This window comes from Globicephala melas, chromosome 14 (assembly GCF_963455315.2).
Source record: "Globicephala melas chromosome 14, mGloMel1.2, whole genome shotgun sequence".
NCBI lineage: Eukaryota > Metazoa > Chordata > Mammalia > Artiodactyla > Delphinidae > Globicephala > Globicephala melas.
The window spans coordinates 7133660-7147283 of NC_083327.1; the positions used below are offsets into that span (position 1 = coordinate 7133660).

The 13624-nt window shown below is 42.0% G+C and overlaps 1 protein-coding gene across 4 annotated transcripts in view; it reads right to left on the reverse strand.

The window, feature by feature from the left end:
• Window positions 1-13624, reverse strand: part of COL9A1 (collagen type IX alpha 1 chain) — a 68643-nt gene that overhangs the window by 16797 nt on the left and 38222 nt on the right. For 3 of the 4 annotated variants that reach the window (XR_009558635.1, XM_060283257.1, XM_030859200.2), the window contains 6 exons: window positions 6795-6848; window positions 6112-6183; window positions 5571-5606; window positions 4840-4884; window positions 3316-3348; window positions 139-285 (listed from right to left, as the gene is read on the reverse strand). Coding sequence is in view for 3 of the 4 variants with exons in the window: in XM_060283257.1 (XP_060139240.1) it covers window positions 139-285; window positions 3316-3348; window positions 4840-4884; window positions 5571-5606; window positions 6112-6183; window positions 6795-6848 (387 nt within the window). In the remaining variant the exon portion in view is untranslated. Of the gene's footprint in view, window positions 1-138; window positions 286-3315; window positions 3349-4550; window positions 4724-4839; window positions 4885-5570; window positions 5607-6111; window positions 6184-6794; window positions 6849-13624 lie in introns of those variants that run through there. The other variant, XM_060283258.1, reaches the window with a different exon arrangement.

Here is a 13624-nt window from a genome sequence, read left to right on the forward strand (position 1 = left end):
TGGGCAAGGAAACAGGTGGCTGGAACCAGAAGAGCTGGCCCCATGCTGCTGAGGAGCTGAGGTCTGGCCCTACCCCCGCGCTCCCTGCCGTGGGATGGAGTCTCCAAAGGGAAACCCCAGGGGCTGCCCAGCACTCACGGGAGGGCCCTGGATCCCAGGCAGGCCGGTGGCGCCCTGTTCTCCCTGCACGCCTCGCGGGCCAGGGGGTCCTTGTGGTCCTTCCACCCCAGGAAGCCCCCGGCTTCCTTCCGGTCCCCTCAAGCCAGGCTCCCCGGGGCTACCTGCCTGGAACACAAGGGCACACTGTTAGTCCAGGCTAGACACAAGGAATGCGTCTGCTTCATGTTACTACAAGCGCTGCCATGAAATTGTGGGTTTACTTACGTTCTGCCTCCCAAGCCGTGTTTGCTCAGAGCTTACAAAGCCTCAAGGTAAACACACGTAATGCCACACAGCAGCTCTCCAATCTCTTAGAATTCCAGCTCAAGTAAACGTTTTAAAGATCTTTCTTTGGGGTATAGTTATTATTTCAAAATGTTAATGGGAAGAATATATTTTAAAACCACATTCTTCACACTTTAAGTCACTTCTAAGAGCACGTTAATTTTTAATAAAACGTGTTAACTTTTTCTGGCCACAGAAAGGCCACTGAGTTCACAAGACACGTCACCTTCTATATCACCAAAATAGAAAGCATAACATAAAGATATTTCCAAGAACATAAGTTATTTAGCCTTTATAACATTCTTTGGAGAGTTTGAAGAAGCCAGATGTATCCAGGAATTATAAAATACTAACATAAAACTAAATCAATGCATTTAAAATGCCAGAACAAGAAGAGTGAGTCCATAGTTTATCTAAGTATTGAGGAAGTTAAAAATCTAAACATTAAAGATGTTAAAAATAAACCAATTATTTCCTTGGCACAAAAGCATATACCAATTAAATTTTTCTTCTGAAAGCAGACCACTAAAAGCATCTTTAAAGTCCTCATCTACAAAAACTGCTTTAAAGAGAGACTAAATTAATTCACTTTTTCTTAAACGACCTCTGGTGGAATTTGTGGCAAAGTGGTTTCAGTGGACTGCTGTTTTCAGAGTGAAAACGAGAAGATAAACGCACAGGAGACATTGAGGGAAACACCACTGCTCAAGGTCTGAATGTTCATAAAGCATATGCAACATTTATCTAGGAAAAGCCGACTTGTTCAAAAGCTCAAATGTTTTAAACTGAAGAAATGAAGGTGATGAAGCAAGGCTGTCCCTAGACACATCTAAAGAAAGCTCACGGAGTGTGCTTTATACACACAAAAATTGATATTCATCTTAGTCAACCTGTCCAAATTGCCTCTATGAAGAAATTATGGCTTAAAAGATTTCCAGAGTCAGGGTCAAGGGGGAAAGCTAAGCACGTGTTATGGAACGAAGGTTGGGGAACTGTCGGGTGACTGGTATGCAAGACCATAGCAACTTCTAAAAAAACCCAGAGGAGAAGCCAAGATGAATTCAGAATGCGCTAAGAGCTGGTGGAAGACAAAGGAGGCCGAATCGGAGTGTATTACCTTGCTGGCAACATCTGAAATGTTGCTAGAACAAGGAGCAGGGCATTTTTGATGAAGAGATCAAGGGCCAACATGACCAGGACGTCACAAGGGCCCTGGGTCTTTGGGAAAGAATTCCTCACTTGAGGAGGGGTACGCTGATGTAGAGACCAGCGTGCAGACCTCACCCACTTACCAGCTTTGTCTTGCTGAAATCACCGAGAAAAGGAAAAGCTTTTCTGTTAGTAACTCTGTCCCCTGATTCTGGGACGGTGCACTTCAATTTCATCTGTATTACTTGGGTAATGTCAGGAAAGACAGGGGTAGGAAGGGAGGTGATGAATCAAGAGCTAATTCCTCGTATTATATCCAAATTTAAATGAAATTAACTCATTTTCACACCTGCATTGTTCATCTACTTTTTTCTTTTATAACTCGAATTCTCACCTTTGAACATTACTGATTATTTCTAGACAGTGAAGGAGGATTTCCATTACCGAATTCTATCAAGGTTTACTCTTTACATTGTTCTCAATCCTAAACGATTTCTGTCAAAGATTCTTAGGCATAAAGATGTTATTTGAAGCTTGAGACTGTCACATGATGTTTAGAGGCAGTATGTAAACAGGTAAGATAATATAATGTAACAATTTCCATCTCAGTGCTGTGTGAAGATCCCAGGGCAGGGCACTGTAACCAAGGCTGGGTGGGTCCTCCCGGAGAAAGCTGAGCGGAGGATGGGGCTAAAAGCTTAGGTAGGAGGTGCTATTCTAAGGAAAGAGAGTGTCCAGGACTAGAAGAAGTGCACAAGGCATTGAACAGCACGCGCCAAGCAAAAAGAACCACAGACAGATGACGTTCCAGAGAGGTCGGAGATGAGGCTGGTGAGGCTCATCAAAGGCTCTGTATACATTTGCTAAGAGTCTGAATTATTCTATAAAATGTTATTCTTCAAGGGTTTTAAGCAGAGGAGGAATAGATAGTAGGCTTTATCTTCTCATCTAGATGACACTGGCTGTCACGAGGATAACACACTGGACCAGGACAGAGAGAAGTCAGGGGCGGGGATTCCAGAAACAAGAAGACTTGGAGATTCATGGAAACTGGTGATAGATGCACTTGAGACTGAAGTCTGAGCTTCCTCCTTTCTGCTTGTATTATCTTAAATTTCTTATTTTATTAGATGTGTGCTCCTTTCAAATTAGCAAGCCATTCTAGATTTGCTATTAATTGTTTCTATAATTCTGAATACATCTAATCTCTAAGGACATCAGTTTCGTTTCTGTAAAATGATAAATTGAATGAGATGGTTATTTTCTCGCTCTAATAATTATCTGTATTTTCTTAGGTATCGTGCCTATATCTTACTTCCCCGACGAGAACACACAGAAGATTAGGAAAATTGCTGAAATATTTGCAATGCTATGACTGACAATGAAATTCACTTATGTTCTTGTCACTGCAAAGCACAGGTCGGTTCTTATAAAGTAAACCATTTGTGGAAGAAATTACGATGTATATTCAGTGAGCCACTTTAATATGAAAAAAAAAAAACTTCCTTTAGACTGATTAGGTCAAAAGGCAGATCCATTTACACTGTTGTGAGGTTTTTTCTTTGGACTAATCCACTACTCAGAGAATAAATGTAGGTGTTAATTTCCTTAAAGGTAAATCCTTTTAGAATTGAATTTTCTAGAATTCTTTCATAAAGCAGAGCATTGCATTTTCTATAGCTTTATTCATATTTTTATACCGTTACTGTTCATTATACTTACAGATCCCTTTGGGCCAGGTAATCCTATATCTCCCTAAATCAATAAAACAAAATTATATTAGAACAATGTTTACTAAAAACTCTAAAAAGCTTATCATGCTGCCAAACTCAATAGAAAACCATGAACAGAACCATGACACCACAGAAAAAAATTAGATTCACAATTTGGATTCTGGTCCCCTCCCAGCCTTTGGCTAACTTGTCTGTTAAATAATAGGGTTGAACCACAGCTCTCCAAGGCTGCATTCAGATTTAAAATGCTAGGTGTGGAGAACTGAAATGTGCAAGTCAAAAGACATTAAGCTAGCATGCTGGTATAAAACATAATAGACATTTAAACCAGATGACTTCATTTCTGAAACTCTAACAATATTTTTAAACTCAACCCCAAAAGTCTATCAAACCAAATATGCATGCTCTTATGCTTAAAAAAAAACCCTGACTATCTCCCACCACTAGTTCTAGGTATGAATTCGGCTCATCTTAGCACGTCAATGCATGTCCACTACAAAACAGGACGACTTAAAACATCCCCTTAAGGACCTCCCTGGAGGTCCAGTGGTTAAGACTCCACGCTTCCGATGCAGGGGGCACGGGTTCGATCCCTTGTAGGGGAGCTAAGATCTCACAAGCTGCACAGTGTGGCCAAAAATAAATAAACAAAAATTTAAAAATAAATAAATTAAAAAACAAAACATCCTCTTAGCTTATAAAATGAACAGTTTCAACAGAAAATAAAATTGAAATCCCCCTTTTACTAATTTACTTAATAGTTAGGAAGATTTGCCTCATTCAGATGTTAACTGAAATCCTAAAACTCTGAATAAAACACTATCAGCATTTTCTCCTGTACTGAAAGCTCTCTGAAACTATCTTCTGAGAATTCTGTCACGCACACACACCCCCAAAGGACCAAGCATAAGTTTCCACACAAGGTCCTCTTACGTTGTGTCATGACCATAAAGGATGCGCCAGCAGACCTAGCAGTGCTGTGGAGGTGATGACTTGCTCTGCTCCCTGCCTTCCTGGAGATCTAGCAGAAGGCTCCCCTGGACCCGGAATCACTTCTTTGGAGGGTCTTAGACTCCAAAAGGCCGTGGAGAATACCCACGGTCAAACTTGGGAGCCTCAATTCTCTAACTACAATAATCTATAATACAAACTATAATAAAGCTTTAATTTTGTTTCCGTGATGGGCACTATTCATAGACTTGTCTACAGCCACCTAAGAATCACCTTGAATGTCTACATGGAAAACCACAAGAAAACATGCCCTCCATAGGGAACGCTTTGTCCTCCCAACACTTAAGGCCACGTCTATCGATGTTGCCGTGTTTCCCCTCCACTTTACTTGATCTTGGGTGCGATTCTCGGGGATTGTTTTTTAGCTTATGTAAGAAACATATTACCTTTAAAGAAGTCAGCAAGGATAGCAAGGTCAGAGAAAAGAAAAAGTACGTATGTTTCTAATACAGTCCAAAATCAGTGAGTCTCCATCAATAACCAGAAAAAAAAAGGATCTTACCAGTTCACCCCTTCCTCCCAGTTCTCCCTCTTCACCAGAGGCACCCTAAAAGTTAAAATCACATTTTTTAAGTTCTTAGTTCCTTGGCTCAATTTTAACCAGTCAACATTGAGAAGTATTCAAAAGTCCCTGCAGTGCCCCCAAGATCATGCAGAAATATGAAATGATCTCAGTGGTTTTCCTATCTAGCTGTCAGGGGCTTGTCCAACCCAGAAAACAGCCCAGAGAAAAGCCAGAAGGTGAAGTTGAGTTTCTGCTAAAGGTAAGGATTAATGACTATATCCACCAATTTTATAATTAGGTAATATTTAAAAAGGGTTCTTAGAGTTGAGAAAAAAACAAACAAACAAACAAAAAAACACCAGGGCAAGGACTAACTCTAATTCACATGCATTGTTTATTTGCTAAGGTCTTGGTAAAGAAAAAACAAAACGTTATGATGCGGCTATGGAAGGCCTCATCAGACTGGAGTAACCAATCTGTTGCGTAAGAGAGACAGGGCCATTCTTTTCAAAGGAAGGACAATGTGTATTCTTGAAGGCAGAGCCATCATTCGCTCTGGCTTATTAAAATGGTAGATAAGGCTACAGACCAAATTAAACCCTGCGTTTCACTCACTGTGAAGTACATTGAGCCTCCACATTTTACCCACACCGCAGGTCAGCCAGTGCCCCCTGCTGGTAAGGCACATTAATGCACATTAAGCGCTGCATTTCACACATGGCACCTACCTGTTCACCCTTTGGACCAGGTTCACCAACTACGCCCTGTAATGAAAAAAAATATACTTTTTCAGTGTTTTGAGGTTTTTAACTATATAATTTCAAAACGAACCAACTCCCCTTACTGGGCTGATGAATAGGAACAAGTATGAATAATCCTCATCACCTCACCACCTAGAAAGAGTCAGGTCAGACCTGGAGAAACTGACAGCTGTCCAAAAAAGTCACTGGCAACCTGAAGTGTCCTCTGATCACATCCATGTAAAATGTAACTAGTAGGACTGGAAGTTTAGAACTAAATAGGATGTGTGATTACAGCTGAAATGTTTACTCAGCTTTTATTTTTCCCTTCTGATAAATTACTATATTAATAGATTTTTTTTGTTGTTTCTTAATCTCAACTCTCAGTAATTTAAGATATCTTTCTTGATAGCTCTCTATGGTCATTTCTAGAAAAATGCTCCATTGGGCCCAAAGCGACCTTGGTTTCTCAACATAGTAGAAATCACCCTTCCAAATAAGGAACTTTCTGGACAGCTAGGTATCTTACCCTGTCACCTTTCATTCCAGGAAGTCCAGGGGGGCCAGGCAAGCCGGGGAAGCCAGGTCTGCCGAGAGAACCCTGAAAGACAAACACAGAGTCCCCAGAACCACTGCTACCGCAACACTGAAAGCACATGAGCCAGACACAACCTTGGGTGTGTGGACTCCTGTCTAGAATAAATGTGCTATATTGGTTTAACTCTGCTTCTCGAATTTGTCACTCTCCCAACTCCCAGGAGAAGAGAGCCAGTCCCCCCCCACCCCGGACTCCATCCCCCCTCTGAGGTCCCCAGTTCCAGGGCTAGCACCCCTTCCCAACAGTGGGCTCTTTGAGCTGAGTCCCCGCCTCGCTGGCTGTGTAAACAAGCACGGCTGGGGAAGTAAAAGGGCGGCATTCATGCATTTGCTCTCCAAGTCCAAGAACAACCAGGAGCCAAATGTAGCACTTTGTATCTCTCCCAGTTTTCAAATAAATGCTACAAGCCACACTGATTAAAATACCCTTTAAGGGTCTCCTAGATTTAATTCGAAATTCCTCATTTACATTTTCACACATTCACATAGGAATAGAAATCAAGTACGGATGATGCAATTACCCTTTGTAAATTATTTTTCTCTCCTTGCTGCTTTTAAAAACGTATTGTGCTTTGTATGAAGCAAATAAACTGCGGGACCAGAACGATTACTTACCAGTTTACCTGGTAGTCCTGGGGGTCCTACTGGTCCTTCTTCACCTCTACTGCCCTAGAAACACACAAACATGATGGTCAACCAGACAGTCTGCCGAAATGCAAATGTTTAATCACTATTTCAATGAAGTAACATGCTACCTAGGTTTTTGTTTAACTATAAAGGTCACCAAAGTATTCTCCCCATCTTCACCTGAAGGCAGAGACCTTTATATTAAATGCCTGCAGCCTCGTCAGTGTTCATCCCGAGTTCTAACAGTCCTAACGCTGTTCGTTGTGAATACAGACTGTTGGATGGACAGGATACCTGATACATCTACAAGAAATGGCAATTAGGAATTTTCAGCATCTACTTCACCATCCAGATTAGATTATGGTGATTTGCGTACATGCTTTATCCTCTCCTTTAGACTACATGTTCTTGAGGTATAGGTATAGTCAAATTTTGAATTCCACATAAATGTGTAAAACACAGAGTACATTTCAGGTCTACAGTACATTTTAAAGCAGCATCTGGCAAGTGATCTTGAACCTCGAAAGAGTGAAAAAGACACAGGACAGAGATGTTCGCCTTCAAATTACTACTGTAACTTCAAAAAGACATAAATAGCAGAAATGTATAAAGTTTCTGAAAAAGTCTTTGTTCTACTCATTCTAAACATGTCTTAAAAGATTACATAGACTTTAGAAAGTACAATTTATAATGTAGATACACCAAAAGCAACACTCTCGTTTCATCTTGTGAGCCAATATCAATTTATTTGAAACTGGAAGCCCTTTGAGAAAAGGAAACACCACGAACTCTTCAATTTCTTTCTCTGAGAACTTCACACACTTTAATGCAGTCTGACAAAAGCTTGTTTCATTTCTAACTCAAGTTCCACTAAGCTGAACACTGAGGTTGCTGGATAAATAATCACATTTCCTGGATGGTGTACACAAAATGAAGGCAGTCTTTTGAGTTTGTTTTTCTTTCAAATGACATGACAACTTCATATTAATGTTTAATATTTATAAGTGCTTCTGATAAGATTATCCTGATCTGACCCATATGTTATTCATTCATCTATAAAAAGAACAAAATGTCAAGGTCTATAAACCTTCTGCATTTTCAGTTGCTCTAGAGGACTGAGAACTATATACCAAATTACAAGTCTCTAGCTATAATTTCACATGACTTACAGGTGATTTAAACAAAATACTCGTAAATGCTTTTCAAAAACTTTTATATAAATGTTCTGTCTAATGCATGAGTTTGACTAATACATTGGTACGTAACGCTTGTGAGCAGCTTGGAAGACAGAAGCAGTGCCCCATGTGGACGGATGTTAGAAGGATATGTTGATAAATCAGGTGAAAACCATCTTACGAGAGATTCTTCTATGTGTCTCTACGCATAAAGATGGGGTTTCACTCCATTAATACGACCCAGTACTTCCAAGTTCAAGATAGATTTTCTTCAGTACATCTGCTCTGCTGGCATTTTCAAATTATTTCTGAACTGCATCCTGATTGAGATCCTAAATATCATTGAGCTAAAATGACTTTAATTCACAGAACGATTAACAGTCATTGGTGGGAAACATAATTAATCGTGTCAGAAAGGGAAAGCAAAGTTCTCGACACAACCTCAAGTATTCATGTCTAAATAAATGAACCATTATGCCATCTTATCCAAAACAAAGATGATTAATATACTCTTTTCCTCTTCCACAAACCAAAAGGCTAAATGAAAATAAAGGACTCTATAACCTTTCATTTACTTTTGGAGAGATTAATTATCTTTTCAGTCAAAGACAAAGATTTCCTCTGCTGGAATCTTATTTTCTCTGTCTTTCATGAGCTCTCATTATTCAGTTCAGAAGTCTTTTCCAAGCCCCGGCAGCCCTTGGTAATACCTACGAACGGCTCAGAACCCAGTCTACGCAGCCTGCTCTGCTGACCTATAGCCATGACAGGGCAACACATGTAGGACCAGGGGAGGGATGGGTGAAATTACGGGCATTCACTTTTCTGTCCCTGCACAAATAGACAGCGTGTGGGTCCTCATTTTCATTTCACGTCTAGCTTATAAACCCTTGGCTATTCTGAACTTAGATATTTCTATAGAAATCATCCCACTGTGCGAAAAGGTAATGTTTATTTTCACAAGGACCAAACAGCTACCAAAAAAAAAAAAGAAAGGGCAAGATTTTCTCATGGCCATTCTTATGATTTCTGTGTTCTAAAAACATGCATATTCTTCCTGTGAGTTCTTTAATTTCACCTGTAACTAAGATGAACATGAGAAATTGAGATATAAATAGTAATCTCTAAAAAAAACACAGGTTAAACTAAATACATCCTGCAGGGAGCAATTCACCCTAACCTGGTAACAACAAGAGTGCTAGAAAAATGATAAATCTCTTCTGTTTCAACAGCTACGGTGAAACCACATTCTCGGATGTGGGCCAGGGAGGCTGGTGGGGAAATGGCTCTTCTGTCCCATGGCTGATATTTACAAACCTCTTGACAGAAGTTATGGGTTTTAACAAGAGAATTGGAAGGAACCAGATAAAAAGGCAACATCCTACCACTGAAAATGCGAAGACCATAAGAAAATGCTCTATTTTCCTCTTGGGTGCTCTGTGCCACCATATTTATCTCCAACATGTTAAGACACATCTTCCAATTCGTCTCTATCTAAGAAGCCAATCAAGGCTTAAAGAAAACAAAAGATGCAGACCCTCTACCAATGATTCCGAACCCTGGCTGTGCATCAGAATCCCCTGAGGAGGTTTTAGAAATATATTTCAGTGGTGTCTTCACCACCCCACCTCCCCTCTCCCCTCCGCATTCCACCCCTCTCCCCCAGGTCCTGATTCTGTAGGTCTGGGGTAAGACCCAGGAAATTACTGGGGCTTGTGTTCTGTTCATTTGTCTTCACCAGCTTGACTTAGATTCTTGTTAAATGCTCACTGCGAAAGCTCCATAAATACTAAAATTTGCTAAATGTGTTTTGTGCCGTTAGAATTTGCCAGGCTAACTTCAAATAAAAACATGCAGCGGGGCTTCCCTGGTGGCGCAGTGGTTGAGAGTCCGCCTGCCGATGCAGGGGACGCGGGTTCGTGCCCCGGTCTGGGAAGATCCCACATGCCGCGGAGCGGCTGGGCCCGTGAGCCATGGCCACTGAAACTGCGCGTCCGGAGCCTGTGCTCCGCAACGGGAGAGGCCACAACAGTGAGAGGCCCGCGTACCGCAAAAAAAAAAAACAAACCATGCAGCAGAACCTTGACGTTGGAGGCATTAGAGGGTGGAGATGGGGACCTGGACACTAAGCCCCAAGGCCAGGTCTGAAGTTTGGCTCCGCCAGGCACCAGCTGACTCCAGGCAGGCAACCCAACCCCTGTGTGCCTCGTCTCCTCATCTGTAAAATGGGCTTTGGGGAGGATTGAATAGATACATGAAGTACTTAGAACAACGTCCAGCTCACAGTAAGCACTGCAGACATGCTAGTTATTATGTTTATCCAAGGAATAAAGACATCAGTCAAAATGATGGTTTTCAATCAAATGTTCCATTAAATGTTCTTTTCACTTCAAATCTTCCAAATTTCTTTAAAAGCATGAGTTATGCTTGGAAAAAACAAGTCTTTAGTCCTCATTTCTCGAGTTTCTGTCAGATCACTAAGAAGGCGCCTTTTTTATAAAGAAATCCTAGCAGCTATTTTGTAAAACTCATTTTAATAAATCCAAATACTTCAATATGGAAGTCTCCCTTTCAAAATGGAACTATTAGACTTCTAAAATACCACCGAAAAATGCATTTTATCATACTTGGGTTGTCATAATTATTTTACCAAAAAAATGGACTTTACTCCACTGTGCTCTAGATTGTGGTGGTGGTTGTATTTGCCTGATAACCCCAAGTGCTAACTAGCTGAAGAACAAACATTATCCTTAGTACCTTGCCAGTTTCAGAACTGGGAAATTATAAATCACTCTACTCAGTCTGTAGTATACACTAAATTCCTCTTTCTGGCAAAAAGGATGTTCAACCCAGAAGATGAGTTATGATTGCTAAAGACTGCTGCTTTTACAAACCCATTTTCTTATTACATTGGCAGATCATATTAGTCCTACTACAGGGATGATTTTTAGGCTTGCCACAGAAATATTTTTTAAGATTCATTCAATTTTACAACATTGTGTACTTTGTATTTCTCTCCAGTGTAGGTTTAAATATCCCCTCACACAGAAGCAGATGACAATCTGTTTACACTATAACCATCACAGCTGCTTCACGAAGTGTTGACTGGGAGAATATTCCAGAGTCTGATGGGGTAGGAAGGTAGCTTAGGTCACTCAACTGCACAGCATGTGGGACCTCTGTGCTGAAGCTGCTGGTGATGGGGTCAGGTTAGAAGGCTTCAAGAGAGAGGAGACAGGCTTCCACATCCCACGAGTGTATAGTCTTCAGAAAACTGGGGGTAGATCGGTGTGGCACTCATCCCAGTCGAACTCACGAGAGCAGAGCAAACACAACCCACTCAACAAAAGCCCTGGCAAGTTCTGGGAAGCCTGGAAGAGGAAGCCGGGCCGGAGCGACTACACGGTAGGACCAAATCAGAGGTCCCAGCCACCTGCTGGCTCTAAACCAGGAGTCACCCAGACGCAGGTGTAAACACAGGGGAATGTGACAGAGAAAGCCGGACGCACAAGCCAAGTGGTAAAGATACGTGCTCATACGTAATCCCTAGAGATGCCAAATCTCCAGTATTTTTTGCCGTGGCGTTGGCGAAAGTTGACGGAACAATGGTGAGGAAAGGGGAGAATTTAATTTCAAAGACAGACTACAGTTAACCTTGATTCTTCCACAGGACACATTAGAAATAGGTTTCATTCCTTCTACTCAGCTTCTCAATTTAAGATTTGCAGGAAGAACTGATCAAACTTGTGGGGAATAGGTGACAATGTGTGAATTTACCAAGAAAATGAATTTAATGATGGAAAATGAAAGAACAAATGTATCTTTCAGTAAGTACATTTGGTGTAAAAACTCTGATCCAGAACTATAATATTTATAACCACACGTGATACTCTTCTGAAAAATTTATAGTAGGTGAAAAGTCAATTATGAACAGAGGCAGCATAGCAAGATTTACTGTACCTCCCATCCAATGCATTTCAAGGAATATTTATTGAGCACGACCTTACGGCAGGCCCCGAGGAAAGAGATGTAGGGAACACAAATGTGGATCAGACGTGTTCCTGACTTCCTGCAGTTTCCACACCACAGGGCAAAAAGGGACCAAGGGTTACAGGTTCAGAATAAGGAGACATCACTTCTATCTGGGGGGTAGGGCGTCATCAGAGATGGTTCCATTGCAGAATTAACACTTCAATTGTATCTAGGAGGGCACATGGGATGTCCAGTCAGAAATAGAGGAAAAAGCCATCTCAGCTGCAGGGCATCACAAAGAAAACAGGCAGCCTGAGAAGTGCAGAGAGTGTTTGGGAATTAGCATGAAGTCTAGCTTGGCTGGAACACAGGCTCTTAGCAAGGCAGAAATGGGAAGTAAAACTAGGGAATAAACAGACAGTTTAGGATTTCAGGCTTTCCTTTATTGTCAGTGGAAATCCACTGAAGATTTTTTAATGAAGACGAGAAATGATGCTGGATGCTGTACTTTGCAAAGACCAGTATGGAGGCACGTGCAGACTTGGAGCCCTACCGTTCCCCAGGCATTTACGTTTGTCACCAGGACTGCGGGGACACTGCTGGAGTTCTGGATGCAGGACACCCTGCGGTGTGCAAGAGTCCTGGAGAACGGAGAGCTATCCCAGCCAGAGTACCAAGAGCACCCTGCTGCGAGCCGCAGCAGAAGGAAAGATGGGAGCAGGGAGGCAAATCAGGAAATGACTGCAACCATCAAGCAGCAGTGAACCACCTGAGCCAGGGGGTGGGCGTGGGCTTAGAAAGAAGGGTCAGACAGGAGGCTTTAGAGAGGACGTGGTAGGATGAGCAGGTCCACCAGGGGCAGGAACGTGATAGAGAAGAGACACCAAGGCTTTGAGCCTCGGTGACGGCAACAGTGGGAAGAACGCGCACGCTTACAGAAACTAACAAGCAAAACCGGAATCAGGCCCCAAACCCTGCGCAGGCATAACTTCCTCGGATCCGCCGCCCTCCCGTGAGCGAAGTCAACACCGCCTCCACCGCACGCCATCGCTTCCGAAGGCCGGCCTCGCGTCCTGAGCTGGGGATGGGCCGAGCCCACTGCACCCGTACGGCTTGTGCTGTGTGCCTGGTCCTGCCATCAGCAGGGGGACCTACAACTGTACTGCTTTCTGCTCTATAACGTGAGTACGAGATGAAATAGAATTTTCTCAAAGCTCCAGCGCCCTTCCTCCACACCGATCAGTCTTTCTGTTGCTTCAGAAATAGGATCCAGCTATGACCTCACTGCTCTGACAGTCAGTCGAGGGAAAGTATTGGACACCGCCTGGTACAGGTCAGCTGACGGACAGCGGTGAGAGGTGGGAAAACTCCACACTCCACTCTCATATCGCGAGACACCTGGGATATTTCACTTTTCCGAAGCGTGAAAATCCTCACTCAACATACTCAAGAGACGCTCTTTAAAAAGTAACAATGATATTTGGGAACGTTTCTGTGTTCTCACTTGGAGTTCTTTGTGTTACCCGGCAGGCTTTGAAGATAAGAACTTAAAATCAAGACCAGGGAGAATTTTTTTAAAGTTAAGTTTGAGTGCATCATGTTTCATTTCCAAATCAGTTTCTCTCTAAGGGTTAAAGTGTATCTAGTGAGAAAATATACATAGCTATATTT